Here is a 14545-nt window from a genome sequence, read left to right on the forward strand (position 1 = left end):
TGTTATAAAATGTGGTTGTTACATGTGATTCTGTTGTCTGTGTGATCGCTTTCTGTGCAGGAGATGGAAAAGGTAAATATTCCTTACTGTGGAGCAGGGGTCACGAGAATTCAATTCAATTCAACTTTATTTATATAGTGCAAATTACAACAAAGTCATCTCAAAGCAATTAACAAAAAATAGTCCATAGAAAGAAAGAAAGAACCCAACAAGATCCACATGAACAAGCGTTTAGCGACAGTGGGAAGAAAAAACTCCCTCTTTTTTATAGGAAGACATCTCCAGTGGAACCAGGTTCAGAGGTGGCAGCCAGAATAGGATAGAAGGATAGACCATCCGAGTGTTCCAGACAAGTTGAGCTGTGAACCAATGATCAGGAACCACCAGCTCCAGCATCAAGGCACCTGAAACAGAAAAGAGAGCCGAGGAGAAGACAGACTGCAGGAAAAGCATGACACAGTATGATACACTCGTTCCTAGTTGTTAGGTTAATATTAATAATAAACATCTTCCATGCTCTGAAATGCTACCATTACAGATGAGGTTTCATCTTTTACTGGTCGCACGTATTGATATATGGGGTGGACATCAGTGTAAATGGTGTGAAGCAGTGTGATGGGTTCAAGAAAACGCACAATTTTACCCTTTTTCTGCAAATACATCAAACTTGCCATATTTTAACCAATTTTCATCCCTTTTCTTACCATGTTTCATGCAAATCAGTTCCTTTTTGGTGTAATTTGCCATTTTTGAACTGAAAATATTCCATTTATGTGATTCGTATGGATCCGATGAGTGTTTTGTGTCGTCGTATGCCGTCTTTCTCCTGGCACGCTGGAGACTAGATCTGTTCCACACATATCTATCATCCACAAACAGATATTTCTACACGTTACTCCGCAACAAACTAATATGTGAGCGCTCGCGCTCTGGACGGACCTGCTTGGGACAAGTCATAGGAGTGGATTAGACCGGTTTAAGCTCTAGAGCTAAACACATGTCGAATCGACCACCCGCAAAACCGACTAAACTGCCAAAAAAACCAAACGACACAACTCATCACTCACTCCTAAATACACAATTCCGGCCCCTAGTGGTGAAATAACTGATGGATCTTGTGTCTATTTATTTTTGTCTAATCATCTTGAATAATATCATCAGGATAATTTAAATTAGGTTATTTTACTGTCAATGAAGTAAATCAGAACCTGCTCAGATTCAGTAAACTATTGATCCCTGAGGTGAAATATGGTAACATTAATTTATCCATCTTTATATGACATGATTATAGATGATGCAGATGGAGCAGTAAGAATAATCTGTCGTTACAATCTATAGCTACCTTTTAATTGGAGTTTACACATGGTTTCATTTTTTTTAATATTAATTTTGTTTCCTCTCAGGAGTTGAAAACCAATATTTTCTGAAAAAAATTAATGAAGTATTTCTTCAAAAAATTTGAAAAAATAATTTGGAAAACAGAATTTGGAAAGAATAAAATAAATATATTTTATAGTGTTCTATGTAAGTTGTGTTAATGTTGGTCAGTTATTTCACCCTACAATGAAAGTGGAGAAATAAAGAGTCTGATGATAAAAAATCTCATGGATCATCAAAGAAAGCTAGAGAAAAGGACTATAAAACCAGTAGCTCAGCAACACTGGTGTTAAGTAACAAAGTGAATAACTCTACAAAGGTACTTTTACTTTAACATCACAATTCTTTATATATATTTAAATATATATATATATATTTGTTTTTCACAAACCACAACTTGTGTGTTTTGCCTTGTCGTACTCTTCAGAGTGTTGGAGTTTTCTAAATGTGTTCAAATCAAAACATTTCTCTGCCTTTGGTGTTTGTATGTCTGCGTTTAATTTGTTTTTACTACATTATTCCCATTTCTGCCATTTTTACATCACACCTTTCTACCTTCAAGACATTTTCAGCACTTATAAACCCTATAAACCACTTTTCCACCACATGTCACATATGTTGACCCATTATTGTCATTTTTAAACTTTTTTCACCATATTCCATGGTTAATTTTTGCCAATTTAACCACAGTCATGATTTGTCATGCCCAATATTTGCCAGTTTAAACTAATTGTTCCTACATTGACATTTTCTGTCTGTTTTTGGCCACTGTAATTTGCAACTTTTAATCAATTTCTGTGCTTTGTAAAATCCCATTTCACCTCCATTTCTACCATTTTTGGTCCCTTTAACTCATTTTATTTGTGATTAAAACAAATAGTTACATCTTTAAAATGACTATTTACTATGGTGCAAATAGTAAACGTTCCTAGATAACAGGATATTATTCAGACGAATTAATAAATGTGGTTATCACAGATTCATAGAACATTGGACCATCATTTCATCAGTTTGGGATTTTTGGTAATATTCAAAAATATAAATTTTTTATGTGAATTACTGTATTTATTGAAATTTTTCATTATATTTCAAGTAACTGTATCCTATCAAAAAAAAATTGCTTTTATTTAAAATAATACAATAAAAAAAAAAATCACATTTCCACTAAGTTAGCGACATTATGGGAATTTTCAAAGTTGGAAACTTTCCATGGGAATTAACTCTAAAATAAATAATATAGTTGGGGAAATTATATTTTAGAATCATCTGAAATATCAACTAAAAATTACTCTAAATTTCTTGTAAATTCTAATTAATAAATCATGAAACATTTATATTTTTAAATCTTTCCCAAATGTCCCTCCAGTTAAAATTTACTGCAAATATTATGCCCCTTTTCAGCCCTAGTAAAACCAAAACAACTCTCTTAATGTCAGTAAATAAACAGATATTTGGTGTTTAAATATGTTTATTTAAACTCAACTCAAACCTTAAACTATCCATAGCATGTTATTGTAGGTTAACTTTATTTTCAATCATATGAAGGATAAAGAATGAGCCTCAGTTTAGTTTCCCAGCACAAATTCTGACAAAGTCTTGTTGATATTATTTTTGTCAAAAAACATCAACACAATGAACACCACTCAAAATATTACACTATTTTATTTATCTCGAAATATTACAGAAGTGTTTGTAATCTGATTAACAGTGTTGTGTGACGGTGTCCTCACCACAAGGTGGCAGCACCACACAGACAATAAATATATCTGTCCCTGCAGGATCTTCAAAAAGAGTTTAAAGTGTCAATATTGGAAACATTTGCTTAAACTGGAAAATAATGGGGCATGACGCATCATTACTGTGGGTAAACTGGCAAAAAATAAGCATGAAATATGGTGAAAAGAGGTTAATTGTGACAATAATGAGTCAACATATGTGACATTAGGTGGAAATGTGGTGGAAAGGGTTTATAAGTGCTGAAAATGGAAAAAATGTGCAGAAAAGGCATTGAAATTTAATGGAGAAGTGTCAGAAATGGAGTGATGTAGCAAAAATGCATTAAAAGGAGCAAAAATATGGCAAGAAAAAGTGATTTTTTAAAAAAAACGTTCAAATATGGTGAGTTTGGTGTAGTTGCAGAAAAAGAGTAAAAATAATCAAAATTGGGGTCAAATTGTTCAAAAAATATCCTTAGTTTTTTGAAGACATCTGGTGACCTCCTCCCAGAGTCTTGTGACCCCTAGGTTGAGAACCCCTGCTCTAAAGGGTCGAGTTTGTTACATTAGACATACAAAAAAAAAAAAAAAACGATTATCACTAAATTAGATTATTTAATAGCAAATTGTGCAGATTTATGTGAACATTTACCTTTTTTTTTCTTGGGTTCCTGAAGCATCTTCAGTGAAAGGAATGAATGCTGTTTAGTCTGATGTTACCTCTAGAGGGCGCTGCAGCTCCACTAACCTGAAGATGTGAGTGATATTAGGAGCTGTCATTTTTCTCTTTGGTTTATAATCACACACACTGACTATTTCCCCCAGGATAGACTTTTCCGTGTCTGTGGATCTCTGTCTGATATCTGCAGGTTTCAGATTAGTATCTCATTTGCTGTTAATCAGATTTGTGATGAGCGATGTTCTGTGTCAGGGTCACAGTTGCTGCTGTAGCTGCTGCTGTAGCTGGCTTTGGACCAGAGTGGATATGAAAAGTAAGTCTTGTAGCACAAATGATCATCATCTCTGCTCTACATTCTCACAACAATGTTCTGTGTTCTATTAAAACAACATTTGTTAAACTCATGGTCCAGGGGCTAATCCCACCCTTTAGAGCAGTGGTTCTCAAACTTGGGGTCGCGAGACACTGGCAGGGCGTCGCCAGATGCCTTCAAGAAACGAATCTTTTTTTTATATATATAATTTGATCCCATTTTTGCCTATTTTTACCCTTTTTGTGCAACTATACCAAACTTGCCATATTTTAACCTATTTACATCACTTTTTCTTGCCATATTTTTGCTCCTTTTAATGTATTTTTGCTACATTATTCCCATTTCTGACACTTCATCAAATTTCAACACCTTTTCTGCACATTTTTTCCACTTTCCAGACAAGTTCAGCACTTATAAACCATTTCCACTATTTTTACACCTAATGTCACATATGTCGACCCATTATTGTCACTTTTAACCTCTTTTCACCATATTTCATGCTTATTTTTTTGCCAATTTAACCACATTCACAATTGGTCATGCCCATTATTTGTCAGTTTAAACTAACTGTTCCTACTTTTTAAATGACATTACCCCCCCACTTTTTCTGTCCGTTTTTGCAAACTCTAATTTGCAACTTTTAACCAATTTCTGTGGTTTTTAAAATCCAATTTCACCATCACCACATTTTCCAACATTTTTAGTCATTTTATTTCTGATTAAAACAAGAATTTACATCTTTAGGATTACTAGGTTGAAGATGTCTTCATACAGTACACATCCAGGTGTTTCTTGCGTACTCAATCGTTCCATACTATCTAATGTGAACGCACTACATACTAACTCAGACTTAGTATGAGTAGTACAATAGTGTGACATTTACAACACGGCCGTTGTGTTACTCTTGAATGAGTAAATTCTTCACTTTATGGAAGAAATGGTTAATTGTGTGTTTATCTGTGTTAAAAGAGGTGATGGAGATCATCACAAACAGCTTTAAAAACACATAATGGAGGATTTATCAACACAAGAATCTGCAGAAAACCACAGCACACTCCTGTTGACCCCCCCCCCCCCCCCTCATTGATAAATAAGTTACTGGTGCATTTTTGTGCAGTTTTTAATCAGACTTTCCCAGAAGTGTGAGAGTGTTTGTCTGCTCGCACTGAGGAGCAACACGTACGTATCTGATGGTTCTGAAGCAGCAGCTCAATAACTCAGCCAGGACTGCTCCTCTCAGCAGATGGGCCCACACCCCCACACCCCCACCTGTGCCATGAATAATGGATTAGGAACACGGACCTTATGCCAGGTCATGATTGCTTAAGCACGCTCGGAGACGAGAGTGTATTCGTACACGGCCTGATGTCAGACGTTAGCTGGCAGCTAGCTGAGAATTATTAATCATCTGACGTTGGATCGGACGTCCACTCTTAGTTTATTCATCAAGCTCGGAATTAAACAAGGTGTAATGTATAAATTATTAGCATTAATAGCACTAGCAGCATGATATCTACACAATGCAGTGGGTAGAAAGTATGAATGAAAATAGAAACTTTTTTTTTTATTCTTTTTTTTTTTTTTTTACAATTTGAGATGAACGACTGTATATGACAAGAATTTTCTTGTTTTTCCATTTTTTGTTTTTGTTATTTTAGTCTTTTTAAAGCCCACTCTGAAATCTGAAATGCATGATTGTTTTTGGGGTCACCTGAAATGTCTATATGAAAAAATATGAAATAAAAAAAATGATTACTGATTAAAATTACATTTTTATATTTCATTTTTTTTAATTTATTTATATTTTTATTATTTTGCATTAACATGTAAGTATCCTGTTAAGCCCTTACAGAATAGAGTAATAGAATAATAGCATAAAATAGAAAAATAAACAAGTAATATAAATAGAATGTATACAAAATAATACAAATAAACAGTGTTAAACAAATCAATCGTGACAATAATACCACAGAAATAGACGTACAGTACAGTACAGTGCAGCAAAGGGCAGAAAGCTTAAATAACTTAAATAATACATTCTCTAACAACTGTATTCTATACTTTACATTTCCAAGTACACATCATAACAAACAAGTACATAGTAAAAAACATGTAACATTGTGGCTTATGACTATGTTTATAGTGTAGAACATCAATCATGGTCTGGGGGCCAAATGAGGCCCCTCAGAGCTCCCTATTCGGCCCACTGGAGAAAGTGAAAAAATCCTGCAATTTCCCTCAAACTATTCCACAAAATCTCCCAAAATTAAATAAAAATTGGTTCAAAAAATGAATGAAACAAAGGACATTTATAATAAGTTTCTGCCTCCTATTGCTTAGATATTGTTGATGCCTTCCATACTTTCTGCTTTCTTGTGTTGCCCAGATAGATACAGTAGATATATATATATAGATATAGATAGATACAGTAGATAGATATAGATACAGTAGATATAGAGATAGATAGATACAGTAGATAGATAGATATATAGATATAGATACAGTAGATATATAGATATAGAGATAGATAGATACAGTAGATAGATATAGATAGATACAGTAGATAGATATAGATAGATACAGTAGATAGATAGATATATATATAGATATAGATAGATACAGTAGACACAGATATATAGATATATAGATATAGAGATAGATAGATATAGATAGATACAGTAGATAGATAGATATATAAATATAGATAGATACTATAGATATAGAGATAGATAGATATAGATAGATACAGTAGATAGATAGATATATAAATATAGATAGATACAGTAGATATATAGATATAGAGATAGATAGATACAGTAGATATATATTTATATATATAGATAGATAGATAGATACAGTAGATAGATAAATAGATACAGTAGATAGATAATAGATAGATATAGTAGATAGATATAGAGATACAGTAGATAGATATAGAGATACAGTAGATAGATAGGTAGATATAGTAGATAGATACAGTAGATAGATACAGTAGATAGATAGATAAATACAGTAGATATATAGATACAATAGATAGATAGATATAGTAGATAGATACAGTAGATAGATACAGTTGATAGATAGATAAATACAGTAGATATATAGATACAATAGATAGATAGATATAGTAGATAGATACAGTAGATAGATACAGTTGATAGATAGATAAATACAGTAGATAGATAAATATATAGATTGATAGATATAGTAGATAGATAAATACAGTAGATAGATAGATAAATACAATAGATAGATAGATACAATAGATAGATAGATATAGTAGATATATAAATACAGTAGATAGATAAATATATAGATATAGTAGATAGATACAGTAGATAGATACAGTAGATAGATATAGTGGATAGATAGATAGATACAGTAGATAGATATATAGATACAATAGATAGATATATAGATGCAATAGATAGATAGATATAGTAGATAGATAAATACAGTAGATAGATAGATATATAGATACAATAGATAGATAAATACAGTAGATAGATTAATACAGTAGATAGATAGATATATAGATACAATAGATAGATAAATACAGTAGATAGATAAATATATAGATACAATGGATAGATAGATATAGTAGATAGATAGATAAATACAGTAGATAGATAAATATATAGATACAATGGATAGATAGATGGAACTTTATTGATCCCTGAGTTGAATCTGAAGGTGTGAGAGCTGACTCAGCGATTCTCAGTGAGAACTGCAGCAGACCTCAGGGTGTGTCGTTGTGTTTTTCCTTTAGATTTCACTGAGTCATAGTTAACAGGATTTGTTGCACTTGTTAAAATGAAATGACGACGGTCCTGAAAATGCTGAGGCGTTCATTTTTGTGGCGTTAGGGATGAAGTCGTCCTGTCGATGAGTCGCTGAGTCAGCAGCAAAAAGAAGCGAGATGTTCCACATTCTTTCCTCTCATGTGCATGGAGAACGTTGATGTTTGGTTCTCGATGCTGTGGGTGGAGGTCGGTGAACTTTGCTGAGTGTGAAAAACTCCTGTAATCAACTCTGACAAAGACGTAGATCATTGTGAGTTCTTGTCTTTCTATTCTGCTCAAGTCTATGTTTGTGTGTCGGTGGCAGTGAAAAGTCAACATCAGGTCAAGTCTGTGGTTGGAATGAAAAGATGGAGAAGTGTTTAAGTTTCCAAACACGTCCTCTTCTCCTTTATTTATTCCTGCATGGATTTGAAGTCTTTATGTCACCATTTTTCATGCAGATGCAAAATGAAACCACACACGTTTGAGAAGTTTAGAGTCAGTGTGTCATCAATCACCGCTGCAGAGGAACAGAGGGAAAACTGAAAAATGATCCCTATTCTTTTAAATTATGCCCGTTTTAACTTAAAAGTTAGCATATTTCATATTTCTAGGGACAAATGCGACAAAGACTCAGTTTTTCAGCAAGACTAACTCCTCCACACTGTCCAATCTGCAATAAAAACCAGACAATTTCATTGTAAGTAGGGCTGGGACTTTATCAAGATTATTGTGATTAATTCATTAATGAAAAACAACACACACAAAAAATAAAGCAGTTTATTGGGGTTTGTTGGCATTAATTTTAAATTGTGATGAAAATAATAAACATACATTTGTTTTTGAAGCTCTTATTGTTTTCATTGATTCACTCATAAACCAAAATCTATTTAAACTTAAAAAACATTGCTTCTCGTGTCAATTATTGTTACGCCATTACTTTAGATTAATTGACTACAATGTACCGTAATTAATTCGATTATTTTCTGTTTGTACAGCAGTGTTTGAAATCAGTGACTTTTCTTACAGAAAGCAACAAATCTGGCAACTTTTCCTCCTCGTCCTCGTCCTCAGATCAGAAGAAGAGATGATCCACTGGATTTAAGACTATTACTCAGAAACTAACCAGAGTGATTGTTGTGGTGAGTATTTGTCTAATACTTATGTCACAATACGATATAAATCACAATATTAATAATTACACATTTCACCTCTACAAGTACAAAATGGTATAAAATACAATTCATTTTCTTTAAAACTTGTGAGAACAAGTTCATCGTAGTAATTCAAGAACAAATATCAAAAACAAGTGATATGTTTGTCAAACTGTCAAATTACATTTTTAAAAAAAGTTTCACTTTTGCTTCTACAACAGATTTGGATTCTGTATGTATGATAAGTATGATTTATGAAAATAAAGTGTAATCAACTTTCAGAAAATGTCAATGTCAAAAAATATTGCGCGGTGAAATATTGCAATATTTTGCAGCATCTATTTTTTTTTTTAAAACATTTCGTTGAGACCATTTCATGTTGTTTGTCACTCAAACACGATTACATTGTGTTCGAACGAAACAAAAGACTTTGAAATGGCATATTCCATACTATCCACTACACACTCAATAAATACATACTGTCTACTATATACTATCAGTATGGTTAGGATGATGAGCGTTCCCACTGAAGTATACTTCTACTATTGATGTGTAGCCCCTCCCTAGCCAGTGTTGGGAACGTTACTTTAAAAAAGTAATTAGTTATAGTTACTCACTACTTGTTCAAAAAAGTAACTGCGTTAGTAACTGAATTACTCTGTAATAAAAGTAACTCATTACCAAGGAAAGTAACTATTTGCGTTACTATTAAAAAAAAAAAAAAAATTCACATTTTTTAGATGCGTGTATCGTGAGGTGCTTCATTAAATTTGAGTTGTTTACAACAGATGTGGACAAAGTCTTCTCTCCTGGATATAATGAACACTTCACATGTACAGTACGTTCTTGTCTTTGACCACAATTAATTTAAAGTAGTGTTTGTATCATCACCTTAAAAATGTCATCTTTTCATCAGACTGCTCCACACTCGCCATCTCTGCTGATTCATCCAATCTGTAGTTGTGTGTGTGTGTGTATCAGAACAGGAGGTAATACTCTTACTGAAATGGGAGAGGAATACATGTATGGTGAGTCTTCTCACTGGTTGATTGGCGTCTGTGAGGAACGAGGAGTTAACAATGACAGTAGAGAAAAAGAAGAGCGAGACGGTGGCTTTGAGCGACACAATAGTAGAGCTCCAAGGCACTTGGAAAACAGTCCAATGAAAACACAGCAATGGACGTAAAAGCCTCCAAATGTTCCCCCACCGCTCCTTCTCTGTCCACCTTTCACCAACTTCTAATCATTTTCCCTTTCATTACTTATTTAATCTCTACCTCCTCCAGGCAGAGTCTGGCATGTTAGATTCGTACTTCACCCTTTGCCTTCAATACACCAGCCTCTTTCTTTCCAATAAAGCCCCAGAGAACAAAAATACCAGGATTTAGAAAACCTAAAAACAGACTTATCTTTGTTTTGGCAGGAGAAAGTGAGGAAAGAAAAACAGACATCAGTGTTTTTTAAGTCTGTCTACTCTTGTGTTTTGTATTGTCAAATGCTTTTAATCCCCTTGGTTTGATGTTTCACTCTCATCCCTTCTAATAATATTAATAATAATAATGGCCTGGATTTAAATCACCTGTTAAAGAAACCATTATTCATTCACATCACTCATACAGGTGGTGGGTGGTAAGCTACTTTGTAGCCACAGCGGCATTGGAGCATATAGACAGAAGCATCACCATCACCAACAATCATGCACAATTGGCACCCATTCATCCCTTCACCTGTCGATCTGATTAATTGAGTTAATGTGTTCCCGTTCATTACAAAGTTAGCTGCTAACCTTACCACTGTGGTAATGCTAACAGTCATTTAGCATGGTAATGCTAAAGCTATTTAGCATAGATACACCTATACAGAGTAACAGCTGCATTTCTTTAAACCTTAACTGCTTTTGTCAATGATTTTTGGCAAGGTAATGCTAACAGCTAGCAGCTGTTAAACCTTACTGCTTGTATCAGTTCCTTTTTTTGCATTGTAATGAAAACATTTTTATATTTTTTTTGTTTTTTTAATCAAGGAACTGCTAACAGCTAGCAGCTGTATAGCATAGATACACCTAAATTGTAGCTGTTAGCATGAAAATACCAACAACTGGTTAGCATAGACCGAGGAAGGTGTTTAATCTTATGAATATAAAAGATGAAATCGGCGCAAATGATTGTTATTGAGTTATCATTGTGTGTTTATTAACGCTAATTAGCTTTAAATGTGGGGTCAACACAATCCTAGAATAGCTACATTACCCTTTTCCCCTTCTCATTGTGTTTGTAGCCTTATCGTTGCATGTAAACATACTCTCCGTCCTCTTTAAACTACCCCTGCTTCGTCCTGTTGTGTGTGTATCATGTGTAGGTGAATGTGTGTGTATTGTGTTGTTCCGTCTCTCAAGCGACACTGGCCCTCCTTGATGGCTGTCCTCCAATACAGCATATACTGTAATTAGCTTAAGGCTCAATTGTGTCCAAAAAAAAAAAAAAAAGTCGTCGGTACAATTTCCATTCGTCTTCAGTGTTTTTCCCACATCTAGGCAGCCATTTTTCAGGGGGCGTGGTTAAGAGTAATGGATAAAAAGCGGAGGGATCCAACAACATGTTCAGCTTCGTACACATCTCTTTGGCAATCCATAGGTTGCAATAAAACAATCACTGACAATTTGTTAACACAGTGTCTTTCCATCATTTGGGCATCACACAGTCTGAGAAGCAAAAAAATAGAGATATATACTAAAACAAATTCCAAAATACTGAATCTAAAGCACGACTCCATAACAGCATGTTAGATTTCTATAGACCTCTTATTCTCTTTTCTTTGCGTTACTTAACCTTGATCATCTTTCTTTTTTTATTCTTCAAAAAGCTGTATATCTGTAATGTAAAACAGGTCAAAATAGAAAAAAAACTCTAAAAAAAACAGTTAAGACTGTGGAGTTCAACACAAGGCTAAATAAAGAGCTCTACAGTGGCCTACAAAACCAAAGCTGGCATTTTCTGAACCTTTTCCTCTAAAAGACACGAGTCTAAAACAGAACAAAAACAGTCACCATCACTCTTCTAAGCCACTGGTTTCACAAAGCGCGGATGCAGGGCGGACAAAGGAGCGAGCGTGGACGTATAGAAACTCACAAAACTCATATCGAAAACTTTAGCAGGAAACCAAAACATAACGTTTTTTTTTTTTTAAATGAACTTCTCAGTCGATACCATTTACAAATCTAGATGACTTTGAGTTGTGTGACTTTTCCCTTTAAAAGGGGTTTAGGCATTCGCTTGATATGTGTTGATTTCAGTCAAAAGTCCAACGATGCTGAAGTCTTACTCTCGCTCCTTTCTACTGGCCACGTTCAAACTCTAGCTGCTGAGGGAGGATGTGCGTCTATGCCAATACTGACAATCACATTTTCTTCTTTAAGGAGTTTCATCAACAACAGTTTGAAGAACACCCCAGATCATGCTGTCAAGGGGATCGGAAACATCCACACTTGTTTCTGGCTCTTTGGTCCATCCTCTGAACGTCCGTCCAGTGACTGATGGGGTATATTCTCTGGTAGATCTGTCATTCTAATACATTTATTCATTCCTTCATTCATTCACAGGCTTTTTTTTTTTAGAAACAGGCAGGCTCTCTCCTACAGGCGGAGGAGAAGTGAACGGATAGGGAGGGAATGCTGGGATGGTTCTCCAATTTAGGCCTCATAGCATGTAGAGTTAAGTACGATCAACAATTCCCACCAGTACATAGAAAACTTGGGACAGTTCTGATTGAACGTTGTCCAGTTAGACATCAGAGCGTCGCAGGAGCAGAGACGTGGGGCGCTGAAATCACAGATAGTGCTTCTTATTCTTGTAATCTTTGTCCTAACCGAGAAGAGAAAGCTCGAGACGTCTTTCCCGCCCCATGCTCTCAAAGTTCACCACTTCCACTTTTCTCCTCATGCCTCCGAGCAGCACCTCTGCTGGTTTATCTTCACTTTATGCTTGATCCCGTCGTACAGCTCAAAGTTATAGTTCTCCAACGTCGTGGAGGAGCGCGAGGAAAGCCCGCTGTACGAACACGAGCAGTAGAGCAGCAATCCGGCGCAAACCGCCCCCAGCAGGACGCCCAAGGAGCTCATCACTATGATGGTGAGGAGGATCGGATCCAGGGTGTACAACCAGGCATTGTCTTTGTCTTTCTCGGACACCAGCGTGACAGAGGGGGGATCCACTGCGGAGGACGGAGTGGAAAAGGGGGACGGCCACCCTGGGAAGACGTAATCTGGAGAGAAAGAGGGAAATGTTTTGAAAACCTCTGCGAAAAAGACGTTTTTCATATGCCGAACTATGATTTGGCATATGAAGGAAAAACCAATGACGTTCTCACAGATGACCTGTTGAACAAATGTGTTGTAAATGTGGGAACATTACAGTCTTAAAGGGATCCTCCACTTTTTTTACAAATGTGGCATTAAACCTTTAAAATGTACTTATTTTCTCCATGTCCAACAAATCATCCCATTGTTTTCTATTGGAGTGAAACATTCAGCCTGATTTTTAGATCAACACGTACTGTTTTTGGTTGCTCAATGAAGCAGAGAAGAAGAGCTCCCCTAAGTGACCTTTACATCTCCTGCACATTTAATTTACATTTTCCCATGAAGTCCAAGTAAAGTGACTGCTATAGGAAAGACCACGTAGCGAGCATGTCGCTAAGCTAGTCTGTACCATGCAGCCATAATCACTGCGTGATCTGACATTACATCATTTTTAAAAATAATGTTACCCTATTTTCAAGAAAATAAAATCCAGATTACGATATGTTGATACAAATTTGCTTTAATTCAAAGCTGATAAACAGCTTTGAATTAAAGTGTGTTATCACATAACTGAAGTTTAATGTTGGCAAAAAATTAATAACGCAAAAACGAGTAAGTCTCTGCTTTAAAGAATAACTTATCGCAGCTTTTAAGCATTTTGAAGCAAGAGAGAAAAAAACTAGCATTTATTAACAGTATTAATAATAATAATAATAATTATTATTTTTCATAAATTATGTAACTTGCTTTAAACAATTGTTTTTGGCTAAGAAGTTTGTGACCAACGGGTATGAGAGCATTGATTTGATGAGAGAAATAAATAAACAGTTGAACAGAGTTTTATTCAGATTTTTTCCATTAAACGTAGAAGTTAAACAAACATATCCAACATGTCACTAGTCTTTTTACTTCATATTCCTGGTGACTCCGAACAGTTTTCACTGCAGGGATGAGAACAAGGATACAGGAATTTTACATTTAAAGTTGCGTGCAACGGATACTGAAGTGTGTTGCTAATCTGCATCTACGTCTACACGTGAATCAGCAAGTCTGCAATTAGATGCTACATTTAGAGTGTTTTATGTTCAAGCTGCAGGAAAACAAACACACTTGTAGAGAGAGAGAGGGAAAGGCTGTAAACAGACTTGTTTAGAGGTAAAGGCGAGCTCGCGTCTGCCAAGAGGTTGGAGGAAACAAGGAGTGATGTTCACGCACGCCGACGCACACG

General features: G+C 35.1%; 1 protein-coding gene across 3 annotated transcripts in view; it reads right to left on the bottom strand.

The window, feature by feature from the left end:
• Nucleotides 1-11752: 11752 nt before the first annotated feature.
• The window catches only part of LOC114455457 (neuropilin-2-like), a 140779-nt gene continuing 137986 nt past the window's right edge, over nt 11753-14545 (bottom strand). For all 3 annotated transcript variants that reach the window (XM_028436705.1, XM_028436704.1, XM_028436703.1), the window contains one exon: nt 11753-13280. In XM_028436705.1, the coding sequence (XP_028292506.1) occupies nt 12955-13280 (326 nt within the window). In that variant the 3' untranslated portion in view covers nt 11753-12954. The remainder of the gene's footprint in view (nt 13281-14545) is intronic.

The sequence above is a fragment of the Gouania willdenowi genome, chromosome 21 (assembly GCF_900634775.1).
Source record: "Gouania willdenowi chromosome 21, fGouWil2.1, whole genome shotgun sequence".
Lineage (NCBI taxonomy): Eukaryota > Metazoa > Chordata > Actinopteri > Blenniiformes > Gobiesocidae > Gouania > Gouania willdenowi.